The sequence below is a fragment of the Actinia tenebrosa genome, unplaced genomic scaffold (genome assembly GCF_029948245.1).
Source record: "Actinia tenebrosa isolate PJP-AT-01 unplaced genomic scaffold, QUT_ActTen_1.0 PGA_scaffold0__85_contigs__length_37466705, whole genome shotgun sequence".
Taxonomy (NCBI): domain Eukaryota; kingdom Metazoa; phylum Cnidaria; class Anthozoa; order Actiniaria; family Actiniidae; genus Actinia; species Actinia tenebrosa.
This window is the reverse complement of record NW_028292569.1, coordinates 21,803,222-21,826,264: the sequence shown is the minus strand read 5'-3', so window position 1 is coordinate 21,826,264 and position 23,043 is coordinate 21,803,222. Positions and strand designations below refer to the sequence as shown.

The following is a 23,043-nucleotide window of genomic DNA, read 5'->3' as shown; positions in this document are numbered from 1 at the left end:
CAGACCCGCTGCTAATTTCCAGGTGGTCAACCGTACAAACCCCGTTGCTGGGGCGTCGTAGTGACCATCCAACGCAACACGAAAGAATTGTGAATCTGGATGTCCGTAACGGTCGTAATATTCCTTACAATCTCCTAGGCCTTTGAAGCTTGCGGGGTAACAATGTTTCATATCCAGCGACACGTATTCGTCTTCATCGTACTCCATGTTCCACAGACCACCGTGACCGTGTTCTACACAAGCTTTAGCTATATCTTTGAACTCCTCCGGTGTGGATTTCCACCCGTTCCTTTTCTTTGCGGCTAAGAAGTCCAAACTGCGACTGCTAAGCACTTCGTCGGAGAAGTCTTCTCCTAAAGTCTCACAGGCGCTTTGGATGCGCAGCTGTTCCACTTCAGGACGATACAAGGTGCCGTCTTGGGTCATCAATTGACTTCCCTCCGCGTCCATTAACCAAATGGAATTCTCGTGGATTAGTTCTGCAAGCGGTGACTCCTTGTAAACGCATGTTTCTTTCTTTTTGGGGAACCTTAACTCCCTCCACGCATGTGCGTTATGCTGGTAAATTACGATAGGCGCACCCCGGCCCCCATACTTGTGCGTCCCGGAGTAAATGAAGCCGTCGGTGATGTCTTTCACGTGTATGCGCCTTTCTAAAGCAACCTCTAACTTCTTGATGTTTTCAATGGTGGCTCCTGCCCTACGAGTAGCATGCTCCCATTTCCTGATGGCTTCTCTTCTCTTCAACGTAAGCTTACCTCCCCTAGAGGAATCCTCGAAGAACTCTCTAACTAACTTACCCACGCAGTTACCCGGATGCCGCATTGGTTTGAGCTTCTTAACGTCCGGGTTCTTAATTTCATACGCACCGTAAATAACCACGGTGACCGGGTAAGCAACTTCGTAGAACAACATGTCGATGCCCACCAGCGCCCCAGGACGCGTGTCCTTGTTTAAAACGAACAGGTCCTTCTTACCCGACGCCCGTATTGGATTACGCCCCTTTTCTATTATCCACTCGCCGTCTAAATACTTTATAAACGTCAACTCCAGGCGGTAATTACCTTCGGGCATCAAGCCAATTATCCTTTCTGCTCTTTCCTCGTCCATCTTCTCGTCTGTATCTCCCTCCATAAATGTCGTGAAGGCAAAGTCGGCCTCTAAGCGGTCCAGCACCTGAGTTCGCAGTCGGCGCACAGTCTTGTTACTAATGCTTTTGATGGTGTCCATCTATATGTAAGGAATATTTTATCCTCCGTTTGCGACCTTGCCCATCGTTTCGGCTACCTTTAATCCCCAACACAGCAGCAGTAAGGGGCTCAGCGCGCAACATATAACGGGACACGGGTAATTCCCGCGGGGGACGCTAGTGCATAAACACGGGTAATTCCCGGGCAATTCCGAATGGTGACCGCGAGTCCCCCTTACTGCTGCTATAATAGTAAATTTCTTTCAACAGATCAAATGATCAGTATCATAGTTAAATTAGTTTTCAATAGTTTTTATAGCAAGGAAAAAACATCATTTGTGCACTGATAATCTTTAACTTCTTGAAATATATGATGTCATACTGTTGAATGAGTAAAACGAGTATTGGATAATTGACCACATCAATTTACCACAGTCCGAATAGCCAATAACTTGCAGTTTTAATGAGGAACTTTAATGCTGAGGTAAAATAAAGGTGACTGAATAACTTTGCAAATAGTAATCAAAAAAATAAAACAATTACCCTATTTTACTGTGACATCACTGCTTGTTTATGTGGGGGATAAAAGCACCAAATTCAATAGAAAATTCAACAAATTTGCTCCTAGTTAAACAGTTTAATCTAAAATGGCCTGGTTTTCAGATAAAATATGTACTAATATTCTTAAATTTTGCTGGCTTTTCTACTTCTCTTTGTGGATTGATACGGGTTTTAGAACAATTTTCAGTGAATTTGTGTTGATTTGACCCCCTCTGATGACCATGATCTTTAATAATATAAACAATAGATTGTTTGGATGTGACATCATAGTGAAATAGGGCAATTATCAGACTGAGTATGATATGAAAAGTTATGCTTACTCTCACAAAGAGTTATTTTTTACTCAGCCCAAAACTTAAGTAGATAAGCTCCTCTTGATGCATGGGTTTTCATATCATACTCAGTCTCGTCCAACAATTGCTAATAATTATTTGTCACTATCATTTCTAAGACTTTCATCACTATCACTGCTAGCAATATCATAAGTATCTTCTTCTACATCATACATCCCCATGCTGTCATTCTCTTGTTCTTCGTTATCTGCAATACTATCTTCATCTGTCAAGTCCTTTTCTGATAAGCACTGATTTATTAACCTTCTTCCCTCTTCAAATTCCTTTTCATCCAGCATGCTTTCATCCCCGTCACTTGAATCATGTGTATCCTGAAAGTCTTCTGCCATCTCTTCTAGTACATCCAAAAGTGGAGAAGTCAATCTATTTGTGGTAAAAGAAATAAATGGAAAGAAATTATTCTTAACATTATGCAAAAGGAAGAGTTTTAATCGACAAAAAAAAGTTTTTCATGAGTAATTTAAAGTATGGGAATTTCAAAATAGCATCCAAAGATCTTTTTTTTCTTCTTTGAAAACCATTCCAGTGTTTTATCTTTTAGGATTCTGTTTTCCAGGTGTTGTTAAATCATTCCTTTATTAACGAATTCTGAAATTTTCAAGTCTTTGAAATGTAACATAAACAGAAATATCCAATTAAAAAACGAAAATACCTTTGCAAATATAATAAAAAACAACTTCTTCAATTTTATGTGGACAGCGTATATCAATGTGCAAAAAAAAAATTTTTTTACTGCCAATAATAATAATCAATAATAATCTGCTGGTATATTTTATTTTAAAAAAGGAGAAAAGGAAAATTATTACAACGTGCGTCACACAAGTTTTAGCAGAACGAACCGTATCATGTAATTATAACACAAATAAGGATTCCTAAATAATTTTTATTAACTTTGGAGTCCATGTAATTATTTAAATTGTAGCACAAACTCAAAACCGAAAGTTGGAGAAAAAAGGTGAAGCTTTGACTAGAGTATTTGAAATAAGGTATAATAGCTATCTTCCTATCGAAGACGTGAGGTGTCTGACAAATTTGGAAGGATAGTATAAAGCTTTAATACTATAAGTATTTGTCTTATACTCACTCTGCCTTTAGCGATGGGACTATCTTTCGTTTCCTCAGTTTGCAAAAGCGGCATCTACTTTTACATCTCCAGCACTGAGGATGCACTCTCGTTGTTATTGAATCCGTCTCGTTTAACCTTTGTTTCTTGTTCACCAGAGGCTCTGGTGGATAGGGCTCCGCATGCTCTCTTATTGCATCCTTTTCCTTGGCCTGTTTCAGCCGCGAGGAAATAAACGTTGAGAGCTGCTTCGTCGCTTCACAGCCCGGTTGCCAACCACTAAACCTTGCGGGCGAAATCTCTTGGAAGGTTTTCATAGTGTCTTGGCTTGCACAGTCAAGCAATCGACCAAACATCAAACAGACGCCATCAACGACAGGATCACCGCGTACTTTATGAGAGGACCTTAAACCAGATAACGTGGCATATGAAAATATTGCTACGTCTAGCAGCTCTGTTATCTGGGATGGCAGCCGTTTAGACGATGGATTAAAAGAGGCCATTTCTAACTTTACAAATCTTCGATATAAAGGCTCACTAGCAAGGAATACGTTCTTCTAGTCGAAGCAGTTGGGAAAACGCATTAGTAATATATTCTATTCACATGAGATCACGTGGCTCGTTCCCATGTGTGGAAACAAGACTCTTCAACAGTCCCTCACTCGGTCCAGTCAGCATCATATATTCCCTCTCTGTTTTTGGACGAGTAATTTTAGTCAAAATGCCTTCAAGCAATAGACTGTATTTTCTACGACCTTTATATGATATTGCTTTGTGGCAATATTTTATTCTAACTGGTTTTACATGTAGGAAAGGAAAGAAACCTCACATCAAGTTTACTTACCGTATGCACAAGGTTGTTGCAAACCTCATGTGCAAGTTGCTAGAGGCAGAAGCTTTCTCTCACCTTCAAAGAAAGCTCGACGCCAGCGATATCAGGGAAGCTACAGGTTGTTGGAGACTAGGAGAAACGGTGACACGAGAAGTAGTTGTGTGGTGCCAAGACCAGTGGAGAAGAAAGGCCCCAGTTCTTCCTGAAGAGGAGTATAACTTCAGTAGTAGCGCCCCTACGAGCGCTGTTACAATTTTCGGGGAAAACATGCCAGTATGTCATTTGTGTGGAGTTCCCTGTCCAGAATGTAGAACAGAACTCAGCAAAGACCTACCTTCTGAAATGACTACGATACAATCATATCTGGATTACCACAAAATTGAGGCAGCGACGGCGGACTCGACAAATGAACAAAGAACGAACGAATCAAAAGATGAGGCCGAAGCAGTGCGGGGTCATGAGAACAGAGGAACGACGCGTTCACCAGGATTGAAAAAACGATTGAGGAAACGGAAACATTGAGTTTCTTTAACTTATTCTGGAACTGAAAGACATAAAAGTGTTTTATCGCGCATAGAAAAATTTAATCGTATTTGTTTGTTACTGTTTTCTCATGAGTGCTCTACTTAGTTACTGATGGTTGTTGCATCGAATCGGATTGCCTTTGAGTCAAGAACTACATCGTTCTTTTGCGCATCGGCAGACGGTATATATTAAAGTGCACCTACACCCTATTTTTTTCTGATCTGGAGTAAAACTTTAAGGCACAAAAAGCAGATTTGTGGAAAAATTTTTTAGATCCATCAAAACGGGAATTTTTGGTGCTCTGTCAAAGATTGAAAAATTGACCATTTTAGCCGAAGTAAGTGAACCATGGCCGTAATTACAGAGGAGATTGGGGCGAGCGGTGTGTGACGTCACCACAGGCCAACACAACCAAAGATTACCACAGATTCTATACAGATTTTTCTAGACTATTCGCTTGCTTTTATCAAATTTCTTAAATACGTTTTATTTCCAAACGCTAAAATGCCCAACAAATGTGTAGTTTGGGGATGTAGCAACGTTCCAAATATTCCTGAAGGGATTGCCCTTCATAGTATTCCGTATTTTAATGATGAAAGACCCGAGGCCAAGAAGCGAAGGACTAGATGGATAAAGTTTGTAAAGGTGAAGCGTGCAAAGTGGGAGCCTACAAGGAACTCGTGCATATGTTCTGTGCATTTTAGAGTAGAATCATTTGAGCGAAGATTTACAACTCTTGCTACCTTGGGAAAACCGGCCATCCCTCGACTGAAACGAGACAGTTTTGGAGTGAATGTTTACCCCACGCTACATGCTGGTCAACTAGACTCGCCAAAGAAACAGCAAACATATCGCAATCGAAGAAAGGTAAAAAACTCAGCTAAAACATTTACTGCAACCTTCTTATGAAACTAATAAAGTGTATTTTTCGTGATAGACTTTAAGAGAATCATTAAAAAATGCCACCGTGTCGACTGCTGCTTCTAAAAGCGTCCCCAGTAGTACTGCACATCAAGATCATCATGATGACGCCACTGTCGAAGACCCTGGTACAACTGAACCAGTCAGCGAGCCTGAGCCTATGCTCTTGCCTGTGGCACAAAGAGAAGAGGTTTTAGAAGTTGCTCCTGTCTCTAATACTGAAGATATTACGGTGATTATTATTACAACTTAGTCTTATGGGCTTTATTACTCATATGTTTTGAACACGAGTCATTGTTTATGGTAGAGTAAGGATGATTGTTTACATAATACAGTGTAGCTCAATCGACTATCGATTTTCTTTCACCAGAGTGCCGAGAACAGGGAGGACGAAAATGTCGATTTCATGGAAACGGAGGAGACATCGAGTACTAGAGACCCTACGACTGGTGAAGCCAAATGGCAAAAAGAAAGGAGACTGCTGAGAAACCAAGTAATATCCCTGAGATCACACCTGAGGAAAAGGAAGCTTGAATGCAGAAGGCTTACAAGACGTAAGTAATGTAGCTAGTCCTTATAAGTATGTGTGATTTTATAAGTGACAAACATTCTTAGGGTTCCTAGAAGGATATATTATACTAATATGTATTTGTGAACCTAATACTTGAAATCTTTATAAATATTATTATTATCAGGCCTTAAGAATAACAAAACGAAAAACAAGGCAACTCAGACAGTGGGTGACTCAGTTCCTCAAGAAGAAAGTGTAACTGATTCAGAGTGGGATTACGACAGTGATGACCAAAGCGAGGAGGAAGTAACAGAAGAAGAACCAGATGACAGCTATGAAACACAGTCAGAGGAGTCAGCAAATGAATCTGAGGATGATATAGAAAATTCAGCTCACAGGTGTGTTTTTCCCCTCTCTACTTTATAATGTTCATGTTTACTAATGCCATGTACAACATAATGTAGCTGCACTTCATGATACTGCTAATATACCCATTTAATATTTTTAACACATATCACATATACTTATTTCAGGGTTCAATTGAATGACACCAATCTGCGATCAGAGCCAAAGTTCATTGTTTTTCTGTCCCAGCTGTTATTGCTGTTCAAGTTTTGTCACTGTTGCAAAAGTGATAACCCCCTGGTAGAAGTGAGCCAAGTTGGGACAGAAGTTGTAATAAAAACTGCCTGCAGCAACCCAAAGTGTCTAAAGAGGGAAAATGTCTGGCACAGTCAACCAGTGATACCAGGTTGGGGTGTACCAGCAGGGAACTTTCTCCTTTGCATGGCAATCCTTTTGGCTGGGGGATCAATCTCCAAAATATCAAAAATCTTTGCACACATGGGTCTTGGTTGTGTGTCGATGACTACGTTCTTTAAACATCAAAGAGTGAGTGTTGGTATTATATATTGTACTATGTTTGTCATAGGTAGTTTATAATGATAATGGTACAATCAGTTAAGATAAACAAACAAATGCATCTTCTGATCGAAGATGGAGAAGAAATAGCATTATATGGATTTTGTATTTTATTTGCAGACCAAGCTGTTCCCTGCAATACATATGTACTGGAAAAGCTACCAGAAGAAGATGCTTGACAACATAAAGTCCATGGGCAGTGGTGTTGTACTAGCAGGTGATGGACGGCATGACAGCATGGGGCACAGTGCAAAATATGGTGCATATACCATGTTTTGTTGCACTGTCCCCATGATTATACATTTTGCATTAATTCAGGTGAGACATGAACTTTATCAGTAGGACTCTCTTTTGAACCATCTATAATAAAAATAGCAGTTAATATCAATTACTGCCATCTTTATTTTTCATGAACCACAAATTTTGTTTCAGCAAACAAATATTTTTTATTTCATTGCCCGCAGAGGAACCAAGTGGGAAATAGTCCTGCAATGGAGTTTGAAGGCTTCAAACAATGCATGGATTACCTAATAGGATATGGGATTGTGATCTTAACATTTATATCTGACCGACACACTGGTATTGCTTGTCACATGAAGAAGGTGTTGACAAACATTGTCCACTACTTTGATTTATGGCACCTTAAGAAAAGTGAGTTATGAGTGACTTCATTATTGCTTTGATTTGTATGCAAATGACCAATATACAGTATATGCAGAATAGTTAGTGTGATTACTATATCCAGGGTAACTTGATAAACTAGAATTATTAGCCAATCATATGGTAGCATTAAGTTCGAAATTCTTACCGGTCAATTTTATACAATTGGCCACGGTTTCATTAGCCGCACTGTAATATTAAACCTGTCAGTGATTTATTATTATGAAACCGTTATTGCAATGAGTAGATATAGAGCATACTTGCCCTGACGCATGAAAAGTTTATATATAATCCTGAAGCAAGATGATTTTTTACCACCCGTTACTAGACTATAGTCCTTTTCACTTTGTTTATGTTCACTAACTATGACTATTGTTCCTGTATTCTCTAAGGAATCAAAAGTTTTGATGTGAAAGAATTTTAAAAACTATTATGGCATAGAGTCGGGGGTAAAATATCATCTCGCTTTAGGCTTATTAGATTTGAATACATGTGCACTACCACTACATGTAGATTAATTTTATGCATTTCAGAAATCAGGAAAGTCCTCACAAAAATTTCTAAAGAAAAGCATTATGAAGAAGTAAAGGAGTGGATAAAGCCCTGTGAGAGGCATCTGTACTGGAGTGCCACATCTACTTCAAATGGTTCTGGTACTGTGATCTGGGCAAAGTTTAAATCTTTTCTCAGTCACATAGTGAATGTTCACAATAGCCTAGATGATCCAATTTTTAACAAGTGCAATCATGGGATACTTCAACCCAGACGTTGGTTATCTAAAGGTACATTTTGCATAATGTATTCTATTTGGCTTTAAGTTTCATAAAGTCCAAACTAAACTATTGTCATCTTGTGTAAAGTTCTCACCCAAGAAGTAAGCAGGAGTGTAAGATTATTAATCTCAAAATTTAAAACACTTTCTAAGCTACCTTTTTTTCTTTAGGGTCAGAGGTGTATGAAAAAATTTGTAAAGCCTTGACAAAAGATTCTCTGAAAAAGGGTATCCAGCAAGCTTCCCCTTGGGCGCAGACCAGTTGCTTGGAAGGATTCCATTCCCTCATCAATCAGTTTGCTCCCAAAATGATTGCATATTCATATGTTGGAATGTATTGCCGGTTTGTATTTAGAATTTTAGCGAGAAACCTGATTGATAAATAAGATCACCAAATTTGGGTTATATATGTAAAAAAAATATGAATAGGACGCCCAAACAAAAATAGATTGCTTTCTAGAGACACGAAAATATCTTTGAAATAAAGAGAGTTTGAAAAACATATATGCCATAGGATTCAATTTTAGATAACTTGGGAGTCCAATGAACCCCAAAGGTAAAACCCTGTCAAATCCAACTGCATATGTTTAAAATTTGGATATTTTCTTTTCAGACACATTCTTGCTGCTATGCATTTCAACCTTAATCTTCGGAGAGAGGTAGAAACAACGGGAGGCAACAACAGACAAAAGGTGGTTTATCCCAAGTTCAAAAATGGAGAAGCCACGATAAGGGATGTCAGAGTAAAACCAGACTATGGTAGGCTATGTGTTGTGCTTCAAGGGTTACATTTTTGTCACTCATAATTTTAAACTCAATTTTTATTATAGGTTACGTGGAAGAAATTTTCCAGACGTTCATGAATTCATCAAAAGAAGACTTGACTGCTGCACAAGATGAATTAAGACAGATGACCCCAGCACCAATGAATTCAATGCTGGAGAAGCAGCCAAGAGAGGAGGCTCTTCAAAAGCACTTGCACAGGAAAAGCATTGTGGTTGAGGATGTTCCTCCTACTTGTGCAGGTACTTTTTACATCTTAGCTAAATTTATAAATTTTATATTACTTATACATTTTTAATATTTTTTCTTTAGATGTCCCTGAACAAAACCAACTAACAAGTAGAGAACATGCCAAGAGAGCCCCACATTGCAGCCTATGCAAAAATCCTATGAAAGGACACAAGAATGTCATTGACTGTCCAAAAAACCAAAGAAATTAAAAAAAACATCGACTATTAAAACACTAAATTGTTTCATCTACAAAATTTGTATTAAATACTTTTTATTTTTATATCTTGTCATTGTGCAGTCAAACTAAAGGCTCAAGATCCATTTCAAACCCACTGTGTAGTTCATCTTCAGAAATTCTGAAACATTCTCTGATGCGTGTGTAAGCACAGGCTGGTAGTGGAATTCGTCTCTTGTATCCCAAATACCCATGCACTAGTCTTGTGAACTCCCTATATGCAATGCTACGAAGGAAGCTGGAATGTCAATAATGAATCAGTTTAGTGTGTGATTACAACAAAATTATGATCAATAACTAATGAATATAAAATAGTTTGATTTATTAAGGTAATTTCATGAGTTTGGGGGTTGGTTCACTGCAAAAATTATCATATCCCATGCAATCCTTGGAATTAATGTCGAGAAGGACAAACTGCTTTATAAAAATATTTTTGGCATATTTAACTTTTTATTGATAAGGTTTTTTCATAATTTCTTTGGTTAAAGTATAATGTGTACATAAAGAAGCCACAAATTCAGCTTACCTTTCCTCTGATCCTGATTGTTGATATCTTTTCCGATCTCTGGTTTTGTACTTATCAGCTGCTAGCTTAAGACTCCATTTTTGGAGACATACTGCTGAGAAGCCAGGATGTTCGGTTATGCAGTTCAGCTCGGCATTTTCATCAAGGTCTTGAAGGACTTCTTGAGAATGGAGAGCTTCGTCGCATCCGTCGAGTTCTTTGCAGCAATAGCATTCGCTTATATTTACTAGCATCTCAGTAGAGCAATTGCCACACTTGCACCTTCAAAACAAACAGTAAAAACACGAATGTTCAATGTACACGTAACAAGAAACTGTAAAGCTTACAAAAGTCGCAATCTTGGTTAGTGTCATCCTCGAGCTCATTCAAAAACATTGTTTACGGTTTGGCGAAACCGCTCTCGCATTATAAATTCACGGGGCGCTTTTATGTTTCAATAGCACAGAAAACTCACCATTCGCTTACTACGCTAACGGCAGTCAATCGTTTGTGAAGCATTTCCTCAATCTTGGCATTTTCTCGTTCAGTATTTTCATACTGTCTCGTCCATTCTTCGTCTGCCAGAGGTTCTCCTGAATGATGCCCTTCGTACCACTCAGAGGTATCATCATTTCCTTCGACTGACAAATATTCTCCTGAATCGGACTGCTCAGAACAGTCAAAACATTCGTCCTCAACATCGTATTCATCTTGTAAGTCAAAAGATGTCTCTAGATCAGAGTTATCAGAGTCCATCTTCACGAATTTGTCTTCAAAAATCTCTTGTGTTTCAAAAGTACTCGATCTGTTTACTAACTTTCGTGCACCAAGCAACAAGTCATGGCCTGGGGTGACGTCACACTCGGACCCAGACTCCCGCTTTGATTCTGCGGTAATGGACCACGCATTTCGTATTTTTAAAACAATTTTTCGCATTCAATTTTTTTTTCAAATGTGACCGAAATACCACAAAACATTTTAAAAAGTTCCGTACAAACAGTTAAGAATATTAAAAAAATAGGGTGTAGGTGCACTTTAAATTTGGTATACTTTAATACTTTTACTAGTTTCAAGAAACAGAGCAGAACGCAAAGGCAATTAGATTCGACACGGCAAAAATTCGAATTCTGAACTGGGCATTTTAACTTAGGACTTTTTCAATTCTTTATCTTAATTTTTGGCTTATATGGTAAAGAATACATGTTTTAAAATTTTTACAAGTAGTGATTAAACGTATTCTTATCATAATCGATCTAAATTCCCTTTATCATGCTTGTCTACAATAAGAAACAACATCGACCCTACTTTCAAAAACAAAAAATATTATGTATTTTATTTTTTTTTACTATAAACTTCATTTGTGTCAAGCATATATATATATATATCAAGTATAGAATTGTAAAGTATGTAATGTGGTCTATACTGGTGAATACAGTGCTCGATGCGTAGGGATGCAGAGCAATAGATATATAGTAAAAATTGGATTAAAGACGAGACATGTTCTAAAACAAGTTCTATCTGATGAACAATAGAAATCCAGGCCTAGCTAATTAACTCCTTTCCGAGCAATACTTCTTTTGTAAATAATTATTACACCTCTTGTATATAAATATCACAGTAATAGGAATATGTTTCATTAAAGTCTGTCTGATGAGTGCGTAAGCACGAAACTCGGAGTTACAGTGAACATGTCTCGTCTTTAATCCAATCTTTACTATATAAAGTATAGAATTGTATATATATATTGTATATAATTATATTTATATATATATGTTTTCGCTTTTTTTCAATTTTTTTTTTCAAGACTATTTTTATTTTCAAGACTTTTTATTTTCAAGACTATTTTCTACTCAAGACTATTTTGAATAAGAAAGTCGGCAGATTGGATTTAATTTGCTTTATTCCACTGCCGCCAGTATTCTCCTTCAGCTTTGTTGCACGCTTAATTATTAAAATAAAAACAGCTTTTTTCATGTGACAAAATACATCGCCAAATGTCAACTAGGTATTCAAGTGAGTTGCGATTTCAAGTCGCCGACTTAACACTTTCGGATAAACATAAAGGAGAGCAAACTAACCGGATTTAACGGTTAAAGCCGTCACCGGAATTCATAGCCGGATATAAAAAAGACAATGTGGTGTAGTGAAACAAGCATAAAACAGCAGAACAGAAAGTTTTGACAATAGGCCTATTGATAAACGCGTCAAACTTCTCATCCGCAGATGGGACCTACTAATTAATACCGCCGTCGGCTTCTTAAAAATTCGCGTTGGAACAATGCCTAAAGCTAATTGGAAATGGCATCTCAATTTTTTTAGAAAAATCCAATCAACCAGTTTTCAGCACATAGGACATGAAAATTTTTGGTCAATTCTTTTTTTGTCGCAAGAAAATATATCCTGGTCTCAGACGCTACAGTGTGCTCGCCGCGAGAAAATATGTCGAGCCACTGGGACCAGGATACATAAAACTGCGCGTCGCAGCAAAGTTATCTCAGTGGTTTAAACATCCACTTGGTGTGATCTAGCACAGGGTTGCCGTCATGGTGCTGCTTGATGACTTCAGCTCTTGCATCATGTGTATATAGTTCGAATGTATTTGACTTCCTAAAAGATATAGATAAATTTGGCATCATTATGGTGTGTGATTACGTTTAAAGAACAAAATATTTTCGAGCAATATGAGATCATTTCAGAATTACCATCTTCCTGCCCTTTTGATAGTGCTGTCATCTGCACCACATCGTGCAGCCCATTGTGCTGCTGATCGCCTGATTGAGTGGGTGGTGTAGTTTTTACCGAAAAGGTGTTTACACATCTATATAAAAGATAACGATAAATTAATATGACTCGACCTTGAAGGCAAACCTTAGAATATAGCTATAAAGCTATTCCTGCTTTGCAATAATTCCCTCTTAGGTATGATATAATGTTATTATCATTACTGTTTTCAATTTTGATTACTTCACTTAATTTCTTTCAAGTGCGTACCTGGCTAAAACTCTTCCTGTAATTGTGCACACCGTGGTAACTTCTCGGGCACACTTCCATGTTGTTTTTCTTTATCCTGGGGAATATGTAACCTTTTCTTATTCCTAAAACAAAAACAAAAATGATTCGGCTAAAGTGAACTCACTGCACTGAACAGAGATCTTAATGGCAAATGATAGACAGAATACCTAATATTAGCAACCATGCAATGAGAGCTCGAACGGGACAAAGCTCGTGGTCCAATGGATTTGCCCATAATGTTAATGTCACACCTTAGGGAAGAAAAGAGGAAAAGCTAAAACACGTTTGGTAACAGCCAAATAAAATAAAGGAAAGGAGAACATGTAAACACATTCCAACAAAACGGGGTAATGGAAAACATAAAAATCATAACTGATTATTTACCTTTTGCCCTTCTGTCTGCCTTAGACCAGGGGATTTTAACATCGATGCGTGTAGGCATGTTACCAGATTGAACTAATAAAAAAATAAGAGATTGATATGAGAACGTCGATCAGTTCTGGCGGAACGCAGAACAGTTAATTACATCTACACGGGACTAATATACACGTTACACTTCAAATAACAATAATCGACCACCATTAACTACCGTCATAGTTGCGGGGCATCTTCAAGTGTTTAACTTTTAAGCGAAGTGGTTCCTCGCCTCTGAGGAGAAGCCCAAATGAAAAAATTGTGATTGTCCATAACCACAATCCGCGAAGTCCCTGAAGTAGGAAAAGTAACGAACAATTTACAGAATGAAGACCGGGAAAAAGGAAAACAAGAGCAAGATTAACACGTTGACTGGATCTACCTCTATTGACTGAAAACAGTAGTTCCTCATTCTCGTTAGATCATGGAGGGAAAAGGGTGGAGCTTTCTTGGGCTCATATGGCTTTCTTCCTCGGCGTATATCAGCTCTGGATGGCCTCTTGGCTCTTTTGTTCAATTGTTTGATGGTTTGTTTAACGTCTGAAAAAGGCAAAAATGTATTAAAAGTTACCTTTGCGCATACAAAACGAATATGTATGAATATATTGAGTTATAGCAAAACGTGACATTCACATTGAAGTATATAGGCTGTGCTTGGAAAGTCACAGATTGAGTTATAGCAAAACGTGACACTATTCACATGGAAGTATATAGGCTGTGCTTGGAAAGTCACAGATTGAGTTATCGCAAAATGTGACATTCACGTGGAAGTACTATAGGCTGTGCTTGGAAAGTCACAGGTTGAGTTATCGCAAAATGTGACATTCACATGGAAGTATATAGGCTGTGCTTGGAAAGTCACAGGTTGAGTTATAGCAAAATGTAACATTCACATGGAAGTATATAGGCTGTGCTTGGAAAGTCACAGATTGAGTTATCGCAAAATCAGGTTATATGGTGTATTTGAAAAATCATTATCTTTCTTCAAATCTACAAGAAAATTCATAAAAATAAAGAAGTAAAAAGAACACGGAAAACGTTGGCTGTAATAGTGATGATGAAAAGGTAAATTATACACCGTGAAAAGATGGAAAAACTTACTGACGTTTCGGACGCTAGTCCTTCGTCGGAGTAAAAGGACGAAGGACTAGCGTCCGAAACGTTAGTAAGTTTTTTCATCTTTTTCACGGTGTATAATTTACCTTTTCATCATCACTGTTTCATTAGAAACACCGACGCAGCTCACACTAGTTTTTAGCTAGTTATATCTTCTTGGCTGTAATAGGCGAATTCTTAACTTTGCAGTTGTTAAAATGCGTGTTTGTTTTTTTTTTTAGCAAAACGAAAATGAATACTTACTGCTGGAATTCATTGGATTACCAGATGGAATTACATCAGATATCTGGCCAGCTTCGTTTCGCAAAATTTCTTCATTATATGGCCCCTGATGACCAAAGGCAGAAAACCAATAGCGAAATGCCGCCTTATAGCCATTCAAACATGGTGGCGACAGCCCTTCACACACCAAGCTACCTATTATTTTCCCCTTTCTTTCGCATTTCTTTTCTGCAATGAAAGTTGATGGCAGCATAAATAAAAATTCTTGCTAAAGACATGACACTCAGTTCTGGTATTGGTGAAATTCTTAAACTGAAATTTCTCGGTACGTGTTTGAGAGGTGTACAGATTAAAATCTTAAAATTTTTTAAAATTATTAGGACGTCCAAACATACAATGGTTTTCATATCCAGACTGATTGAGCGGACTGAGGGATAGATTATCCATATCAGATACTATCACTTTAACTCTCATCAATTTATATATATATATATATATATATATATATATATATATATATATATATATATATATATATATATATATATACTTCAATTTTTAACATTACAAATTAGAGGCTTTATACCATTAGTTTGAGTTGACAACATTATGCATAGGTATTCATCTATTTCGTGTTTCTTCTTCTTCTAGTTTGGAAGTCGAGGATGAAATAAGTTGAATTTTTACTTACGCAAAAAAGTCACTATCGTTGCCGCGAGAAAAGGTCTTTTGCTTTCTCCGAATAAAACAGCCTTGTCGTCTTGGGACTTGGCAAAATCCTCCAAATCCATGAGGCGGGTTTCATACCGACGGAGGGTTTCCTCATCTAATGATCTGCCTTGGTTTTTGGCAGCTAATCGCTGTCCAGCAGAGAGATTGCTCGTGAGGAAAGAAGATATGTCTTCGTCCCTGCCTGACGATCTTTCGTAACGCTCGACATTAGGACTACGTCCTTTAAAATTGCTTTTTTTCTTGGCTTTTGACATTTCGCTTTAGTACTACACGTGAACAACGCTGAGTTTGGTATGTCAATAACAGATTATGAAGTAAGATTATGACGTAAACCAAACAGAGTAGTTCATTGGCTAGATTTGGTAGGATTCCTACGGACCCCATGCGGTGTATCCTACATATACTACGGATAGGGTAACCCTTCAATATCTAACACTTGTAAAGCGCATGATCAGATCTATGTCCATATTTGGTAAGCTTTCCCTAATCTGGAAGTGCACATATATTTCTTTTTGATAGATATACGAAAGTATGAATTAAAACTTGCAGCTATTGCGGCAAAGTATATCAACTAGTCGAATCTTACTCAGAAACCTGGCATGGCTTTTAACAAAGGAATCCCAAAACGCCTTAAACCGCGGTTATCCCACGTGAACGACAATATAAGTCGACAATATAAGTCGATTGTCTGATATTTCCAACAATACTAACCTGACCCATCTTTCACTGACAATTCAACAGAATATGAATGTAGTTCCGAGACATCACCATCACTTATCCTTGCAATGTACTCAGCGGTATCATTACTTGTCAGGTTTTTGATCACAAACCAAGCATGACCTTGGCTTAGGTTACCAACGAAATCTACTCTACCAGTGTATGGCTTGGGCAATGAGGGAGAAATTGTTTTCCCAGTTTTCGTATTCACATTGATAAACTGGGGATCAGCCATTTGACCATTGCCTAACCCCCACACAGCTGAAAGAATTTCCCTGCCGTCTGTCGTGTTCCACTTAAAAATTACATCGTTACCCACGAGATCTTGGAGCCTTGTATGCCCAACTATTGTGCAAAATACTGTAAAATCAAATTAATAAAAAACTTTATTATTAAGTTTGTACATGCAAATCATTAAGAAGTATGGGTATTGTAGTAAGATTCATTCGTAATTTTTTTTTTGCTATGGATTGTATGATTTTTTTGTGGTTTTATAATGCAATGCAAAGCCTTTAGTAATATGCAAAACGTCTATAGTCTTAAGACATTATTCTAAATTTCAGGTTGCCATATTGTCAGTTTACCCTTGTGACGTGGCATATTACATGTTCCCTCTGTATTATGTTAGCAGACCAAAATATTCCAAAGAAAATCGTTCGAGTTTGCGAAACCATCCAAAGCTCCATTCATGTAAATTCAATGACTTTATTTCACATAAATATAACTTTGATATCAGAAGTTAAAAACATTTCCATAAATTGGAATGTCATTATGCGGAATATTGAAATTATGAATAATAATTCGTAAATCCATATATCTCGCTTTTATTACAAAATATGCTTCGCAAAACAGGAAGTCGTTTAGCAAGCTGTAAATTTGAAGTATTTTAATTAGCAATGACTATAAAATGATAATTTTTTTTGGATTACATGACTGGATGAAGCTTTTATACTAGTGATCGTAGTTAACGCTGCGTCATAGGTTTACTTTAAATTGTAAGGAAGATATCCTCGCTTTCCTTGTATTTAAATCAAGAGTTGTATTATTAGAGCTTGTATTAGTCAAGTCAGCTCAATGCTAATTGAAAATACACTGGCATCGCTCACTGGATCATTTATATAGTGATTACAATAGAAATAAAGACTAAATCCAATAGTAGTTACATCGCCGTGGTTGAGAGTTATTAATTCTTTTGTAGCGCCACAACATAGAAGTAAAAATTACGTATATATAATTTCCTGCAGTATACAAACTCATGTTCCAGAATTCCTTTCTTACCTATTTTTGTGGTGAAAAGTTGGAAAAGGAGCAACCAAAACGTGTGCGTCGACGAGGACAACATAGGACGAAAAACAAAAAAAAAACAAAAAAAAAACAAAACACACACACACACACATAACAAAAATGAATTTCCAAAATTATTTAAAAAATTAAATGCATTCTTTAAATCCCCCCCCCCCCCTCCCCTACCCTACCCTCTCGCTTTGTTTTTAGCAGCCACGTATGTAAAAACCGGTAACACAATAAAGCAACCAGAACTTAATAGACAAAAGAATGACAGCATGTGGAGGGCTTTGTAGAATCTATATTGCTTAACCGTTTGGATGCACTTAGAGGAGGATAAATCATTTTTTACACTAAGGAAAATGGCTTGCACAGATAGAAGGACGTTCCATTCATGATCACAGGAATTATTTACTCTTATTTACTCACAAACACGTAAGCTTGCTTCTTTCTTGCTCTACAGTTCCTAGCATGTTTACATCACTGTACCGACCTACCGACCTACCGACCTACCGACCTACCGACCTACCGACCTACCGACCTACCGACCTACCGACCTACCGACCTACCGACCTACCGACCTACCGACCTACCGACCTACCGACCTACCGACCTACCGACCTACCGACCTAAATTCACGTTCAATTTATATATAAATCGGCCATTTTTCCCCGCGTGTCAAAAATAATGTGCAGCCAAACATCTTTCGAAGGCAATGAAACGATCTCGTACCCAGAGCCTGCGCTTCTCCCTGGCCTGCAGCGAAAAACGAGGCCTCTGGCATAACGCATGACGCATGCGCATTTTCCCGGAAGAGAACTATAATCAAGTAAAATCATGATTTGAGACAGAGTTCTGTGTTTATTTCCGATGAAAATAAAAATTACAAATAGGGATTTTTTTTTGCGAGTCTTTAAACGTATGCGCTCTTATACCGGGAGACCAATATATCCTGGTCTCAAAAAATGGATTATGCCAGAGCCCTCGTTCTTCGTCGCTGGTCAGAAGAAGTGCAGGCTCTGGGTACGCGATTGGCAATGCAAATGACTTGTCCAATGTCATTAGCACGCCTTTATATGCGCAAGATCAGGCTCCTTTCTCTTTACGAGCAGTATTTCTTCATTTTTGTTATCATTATTACCGTTATTTTTATCATCTCTGATATCGTTATTTACAGCTTTTCGTAGTATGATATTTCTTTATGCTTTTCGCGTGTTGTTTTTCTTGCTTTGACTTGTTTCTCTACAAACATAATTAACAGGAAATACATTTATTTAAAAAATATATATAGTGATTATGAATGAAAATAAGTATGGGGGTATAAATAAGATGGAAAATGAAGCTGAGATTGGGAATGAATTCTTTTTCTCACAAACAGTAAAAAATCTTACCTTTTTACAATAACAACCACCAGTGAAAAAAAAAAACTATGATTAATGTGATTGACAAGGAAACCAAAATATATTTTATATCGACTGCCATATTTTGAACTGGAGCTGAAATCATAAAATGAATTTAATGAGTAAAAGTAATTTCAGTAACAACAAAAAAGCCACTGAAAATAGCAGCAAAAGCTACTAAAACACAAAAGAAGGAAAGACTAAACACAAGGGCAAGAACCACAAACAAGAAGACTAGTAAGAGACAGACTGTCAAAACACTAGAAGACAAGCAGACCGACCAAGGCAAACAAAGATAATGATAGGAATCGAGTTCCTTACTAAAAGTGTGCAACATAAATACCACTAAATTACGCTAAATTATGCTACTCCTATTAGTGGAGCGGATATGTGCTGAAATTGTTCACTTTCTGTGAAAATCACCAAAATTTGCAGACTTATTGCTTTTTAGGTGTAGAATAATATCTGATATAGTGCCACGCCAATTTTTTTCGTTTTGCGGTGTTAAGGGGGGGGTTTTCAAAATGGCGGCCATTTTGAACCGGAAGTGAAATTCCCCATTATGGATGACCAAGAAAATTATTCTTTTGGCACAAATGTAATAGCAAAATATATGGAAGGCGTTTTAGAGGTTTGATAATGGCCAAATATATGACATAATAGAGTTTTTTTTATAATCATAGATTTAATATAGCGGAATTAGGATTTTTCACATTGTAAACCGGAAGTGAAACTCCTAGGAACTGAAAGACTTAAGTGCCAATACTTTGCACACGACTTTATGAACACAACTGTCCAAAATATTATTTAGGACAGATAATAAAGGGCTAAAGGTGAATGTGATCGTTTTGGAGAATGGTACAACTAAACATATTGATAACGCCAGTACATTCTCAGTTCCTTGAAAAAGTATACTAGAAATTACAATTTCATATCAATATTTACAAGTGGAGGAATGGTCCAAAGAGTCTGGTTCCTTATCGATTGTTGCAAGCTGCTGGACACCTGCACAGATCACTGCAGCGTAGATCGTTTCTTGAACACGAGCACCGTCCTCGGCATCCCTTTACGCAGCGACAACTTATTAGTTCTTGGCATGACTGCATGACCTCAGGTAAAGTGGTCCATAAAGGAATCCACTGTTTGCTGTCTAGTAACCAGCTCCAATCTTGAGGACTTCGAAGAGATAGGCATGAGATCAAGGTTTGGCCCCAAACATAACCTGCCTGGTAAGCAGTACGCTTTACGTGCTCTACTAAAGCTGCTCTTGTAGGTGGGATATTGTCAAACTGTCTTCCGTTCTGGACAAACAACTGCTTTCGAGCACCATCTACTGTAGAGTGAGGGCTTGCACGATCATACATAAATACTACGAAACGCTCCACATACTCCATCAACTTAGAATCAACTACTGGTGTGTGACTAGACAATGTAACAAAAGCATTACTAACATCTGGAAAAGTGTTCCATGTGTTTAATGCTGTCTTCTTTCCCTTGCCAAAAAATGAAGACACAGTATGACACCCTGTGAAGGCTGGAAGTCCAAGTACAACTTCAGGGCTAAGGCTATTGGAGATACCATGGGCCGGGATATAGCGATGATTCTTTGCTGTTCCAAAACTAATCCAGATCTCAACTGAATTATCAACAAGCTGGTTAAGTTTAGGAATAGAAACCACTGCTAATTCAAGGACGTCTGTATCGACTGTGCGCAGCAAGATCTTTTTGCAGCCGCACTGGACAGCATGGGAAGTGTGCAGTAGCATTCTCTTGTCGGCTTCTTCGTGTGTGCAGGGTGATATGTGTTGGATGTTGTCACATGGGTGGGTACACTTAATCTGGCTACCATAGGTTGTAATGACCTGCTTCTCAGTATCCATATTTGATAAGCACTCTGCTAAATAGGCAAACAGTTCTTGTTTATTGATTTCTATTGTTTAATTAGCCTATTTACTACTAAGTAGTGCAAAGTGTTGCACACTTTTAGTGTTTGTACCCTAGTGTGTGGCTTCTCTTTGGTGTAAATATCTGCAACTCCTTACGAGTAGATGTGGTTCCAAAATGTCCTAAACACGCCGGGCACAAAGGCACCTCAAAACGGCCACAATTTTTGTGACATATTTTTCCTAGGCCGCGCTATTTTTTTAAGAAGACTGGTGACTAGTTTATACTAGTTAACATGGTCAACTTTACCTACCCGCCACGGGAAAAAATGGTTCTTAAGTGTCAAACAAAGGCGGGAATTTTACAGCTCTGTTTACGAGCTTTCGTTTGAGAGCAAGATCAGAATTTTTTCCTTTTTTCTTGGCGCGCTATGGCTTGTCAAACTATACGAAATTGAAGCGATTTGCCTCAAGTCGAATTCGAACGTTAAAACTGGTCTACTTCGGCTTCATTCATTTTTTGTGTTGTTTTATCACCAAAAATAATTTTTCCTTCTCGACACCTTTAGACATCGAAGAAAGATCGTATGTTTTTATTTTTGTGATTTTCTTTCGTGCGATGGCTTTTTTTGCACTGTAAAGTTTACCTTCATTTCTGTAATGTCGTCGAGGAAGAGAAAGTACAGCAGGTTTGCTGTTGGGCATTATATGGCGCTCAAGAAACAACATGCCGAAAAGATCGTGGCCGAATCTAAAGAATTAAGAGCAAAGAAAGTGAAGCTTTCCCGAATTCGTGAAAAGGTAAGTTAAAGTCCTTTTTATCAACAGAAATTCACACAGTGTATAATTTGTTTTACGTTTTAAGCTTTTTGAAATAAGCTTTTAAAACTGTTTACAATTAAACTCTGAATGGATTAATCAGCTCGCGGCGTACGTACACACACTTATTTAGCTTGCTGTTTTAGTATGTTTTATGTTCAGAAAATGAAAATGACCAATTCAATTTATGCATTATAAGGTAGAAGAAGTAGATAGAGAGATCAGTGGAGTAGTATCTATAGAACAGGAAGAAGCAGTAGCGAAGAAAGTCAAGTTTGTTTCAGAGAAGGGAGTAAATATTAGACAGCAGAATCCAACCAGGTACAGGTGCACGTAAACTAAAACTAGTCCAATTGTCAAACTAAACTTATATCATATTATTAGTTTCATTTCATTCAAACCCTTTTTCAAACATGAAAGACATGTTATAAGATAGAGTAAAATGCATTAAAAGTATAATATAAGTTTAAAAAAATTAAAGAAAAACATCAGTCACACAATCAGTTGTAGTTTCAGATTGATTGATTTTTTTTTGTGATTTCCAAAAACATATATGACAACTGTCCTTCTTATTTATCTATCTATTTATCTATCTATCTACTTATTCATTTATTTATCAATTTATTAATTTATCTATTTATAATTATTTTTTTATAAGATGTTCAAATGGTCCAAGTGTAAGGACTAAAAGAAGAAGAAGAAAGGAAACATACCAGGCAGCCCAAGAAATCCATGGAGGGAGAGCAAAAGATACAAGTCCAGGGGAAATTGGTTTGGTAGAGACAGTGTTCCAGAAGTGCAGCAGTAATATCATCTCACAAGAACTAGTGAAAAGCAAGAAAGTGGTAAAACAAGTCATCCCAAGTATTTACAAGACCAAAATGGAATCATTTGAGAAAAGCACTGAAAACATGACGAGAAGTGTCTCCATATAACATCACAAGTAAAAAACCCCCAAAAGGAGATGTGTATATTCCAAAGAGAACTGAGGACTCAGAATTTTGCTACTGTGGTTTTACAAAGGATGCCTCCCAACCCCAATGCTCCTTTTGTTCACATGATCATAGAAGAAAAATTAAGGCAAGTATTGCAAAATGTCTACAATAATTTCATTGTATCTGCTTATCACTGAGTGGTTTTCATTAGCCCATGAAATACACTCCTATATCTTTAACTCATTGTAAGTACTGTACATGCATTAATTCTTTTTTATACTGTTTGAAATTGTCTATTGCACTCTTATTAAGTAGTGCAATTTGTTTCATAAACCACTCAAAAATGTAAAATGACAAAACTTGATTACCACCATACCCCCTTCCCTCCCCTCCCCTCCCCTCCCCTTCCCTCCCCTCCCCTCCAGATCTAACATCCTAATTGAGAGT

At 37.5% G+C, this 23,043-nt stretch overlaps 5 protein-coding genes and 1 long non-coding RNA gene across 8 annotated transcripts in view; 3 read left to right on the top strand and 3 right to left on the bottom strand.

Annotated features, from left to right (window-relative positions):
• LOC148913801 (immunoglobulin superfamily member 10-like) overlaps positions 1-23,043 on the top strand; it is a gene marked incomplete in the record, with an annotated part of 199,017 nt that overhangs the window by 65,912 nt on the left and 110,062 nt on the right.
• On the bottom strand, positions 1,540-4,719 carry LOC148913816 (uncharacterized). Of its 2 annotated transcripts, XM_089025902.1 has the most exons (3): positions 4,011-4,719; positions 3,188-3,571; positions 1,565-2,466 (listed from the first exon to the last, which is right to left on the bottom strand). In XM_089025902.1, the coding sequence occupies exons 1-3, from the start codon at positions 4,037-4,039 to the stop codon at positions 2,178-2,180; spliced, it is 702 nt and encodes a 233-aa protein (XP_088882028.1). In that variant the 5' UTR covers positions 4,040-4,719; the 3' UTR covers positions 1,565-2,177. The 2 variants fall into 2 exon arrangements, with proteins under 2 accessions (XP_088882027.1, XP_088882028.1); XM_089025901.1 differs by lacking the exon at positions 4,011-4,719 and having other exon boundaries at positions 1,540-2,466; positions 3,188-3,995.
• LOC148913815 (uncharacterized) lies at positions 4,833-9,602 on the top strand. Its single transcript, XM_089025801.1, has 12 exons — positions 4,833-5,390; positions 5,461-5,676; positions 5,815-5,998; positions 6,140-6,353; positions 6,489-6,846; positions 6,997-7,194; positions 7,341-7,527; positions 8,070-8,318; positions 8,480-8,651; positions 8,922-9,067; positions 9,139-9,333; positions 9,404-9,602. The coding sequence occupies exons 1-12, from the start codon at positions 5,028-5,030 to the stop codon at positions 9,529-9,531; spliced, it is 2,610 nt and encodes an 869-aa protein (XP_088881927.1). The 5' UTR covers positions 4,833-5,027; the 3' UTR covers positions 9,532-9,602.
• Positions 9,112-11,074, bottom strand: LOC148913814 (uncharacterized). Its single transcript, XM_089025876.1, has 3 exons — positions 10,538-11,074; positions 10,084-10,344; positions 9,112-9,795 (listed from the first exon to the last, which is right to left on the bottom strand). The coding sequence occupies exons 1-3, from the start codon at positions 10,996-10,998 to the stop codon at positions 9,621-9,623; spliced, it is 897 nt and encodes a 298-aa protein (XP_088882002.1). The 5' UTR covers positions 10,999-11,074; the 3' UTR covers positions 9,112-9,620.
• LOC116288681 (uncharacterized) lies at positions 11,368-17,669 on the bottom strand. Of its 2 annotated transcripts, XM_089025856.1 has the most exons (10): positions 17,554-17,669; positions 16,270-16,635; positions 14,848-15,054; positions 13,871-14,028; positions 13,664-13,781; positions 13,459-13,530; positions 13,242-13,325; positions 13,054-13,157; positions 12,765-12,880; positions 11,368-12,669 (listed from the first exon to the last, which is right to left on the bottom strand). In XM_089025856.1, exons 1-10 carry the CDS (start codon positions 17,615-17,617, stop codon positions 12,552-12,554), a joined length of 1,407 nt encoding a protein of 468 aa, XP_088881982.1. In that variant the 5' UTR covers positions 17,618-17,669; the 3' UTR covers positions 11,368-12,551. The 2 variants fall into 2 exon arrangements, with proteins under 2 accessions (XP_088881982.1, XP_088881983.1); XM_089025857.1 differs by lacking the exons at positions 16,270-16,635; positions 17,554-17,669 and adding an exon at positions 15,518-16,261.
• Positions 21,018-22,999, top strand: LOC148913813 (uncharacterized). The gene is made up of 2 exons (XR_016119038.1): positions 21,018-21,643; positions 22,320-22,999. It is a non-coding gene; the product is annotated as an uncharacterized LOC148913813 (long non-coding RNA).

Excerpts from the sequence above, each read along its gene's own strand:
- LOC116288681 (XM_089025856.1), bottom strand. The coding sequence starts at position 17,617 with ATGTTGTCCTCGTCGACGCACACGTTTTGGTTGCTCCTTTTCCAACTT. Across the intron at positions 16,636-17,553 it reads ACTTTTCACCACAAAAATAG|TATTTTGCACAATAGTTGGG; the intron begins GTAAGAAAGGAA and ends TTGATTTTACAG. Across the intron at positions 13,782-13,870 it reads ACTGTTTTCAGTCAATAGAG|GGACTTCGCGGATTGTGGTT; the intron begins GTAGATCCAGTC and ends TTCCTACTTCAG.
- LOC148913815 (XM_089025801.1), top strand. The coding sequence starts at position 5,028 with ATGCCCAACAAATGTGTAGTTTGGGGATGTAGCAACGTTCCAAATATT. Across the intron at positions 5,999-6,139 it reads ATGCAGAAGGCTTACAAGAC|GCCTTAAGAATAACAAAACG; the intron begins GTAAGTAATGTA and ends TATTATTATCAG. Across the intron at positions 7,195-7,340 it reads TACATTTTGCATTAATTCAG|AGGAACCAAGTGGGAAATAG; the intron begins GTGAGACATGAA and ends CATTGCCCGCAG.
- LOC148913814 (XM_089025876.1), bottom strand. The coding sequence starts at position 10,998 with ATGCGAAAAATTGTTTTAAAAATACGAAATGCGTGGTCCATTACCGCA. Across the intron at positions 10,345-10,537 it reads GTTAGCGTAGTAAGCGAATG|GTGCAAGTGTGGCAATTGCT; the intron begins GTGAGTTTTCTG and ends TTTGTTTTGAAG. Across the intron at positions 9,796-10,083 it reads CAATCAGGATCAGAGGAAAG|CTTCCTTCGTAGCATTGCAT; the intron begins GTAAGCTGAATT and ends TTGACATTCCAG.
- LOC148913816 (XM_089025901.1), bottom strand. The coding sequence starts at position 3,669 with ATGGCCTCTTTTAATCCATCGTCTAAACGGCTGCCATCCCAGATAACA. Across the intron at positions 2,467-3,187 it reads GTCCCATCGCTAAAGGCAGA|ATTGACTTCTCCACTTTTGG; the intron begins GTGAGTATAAGA and ends TACCACAAATAG.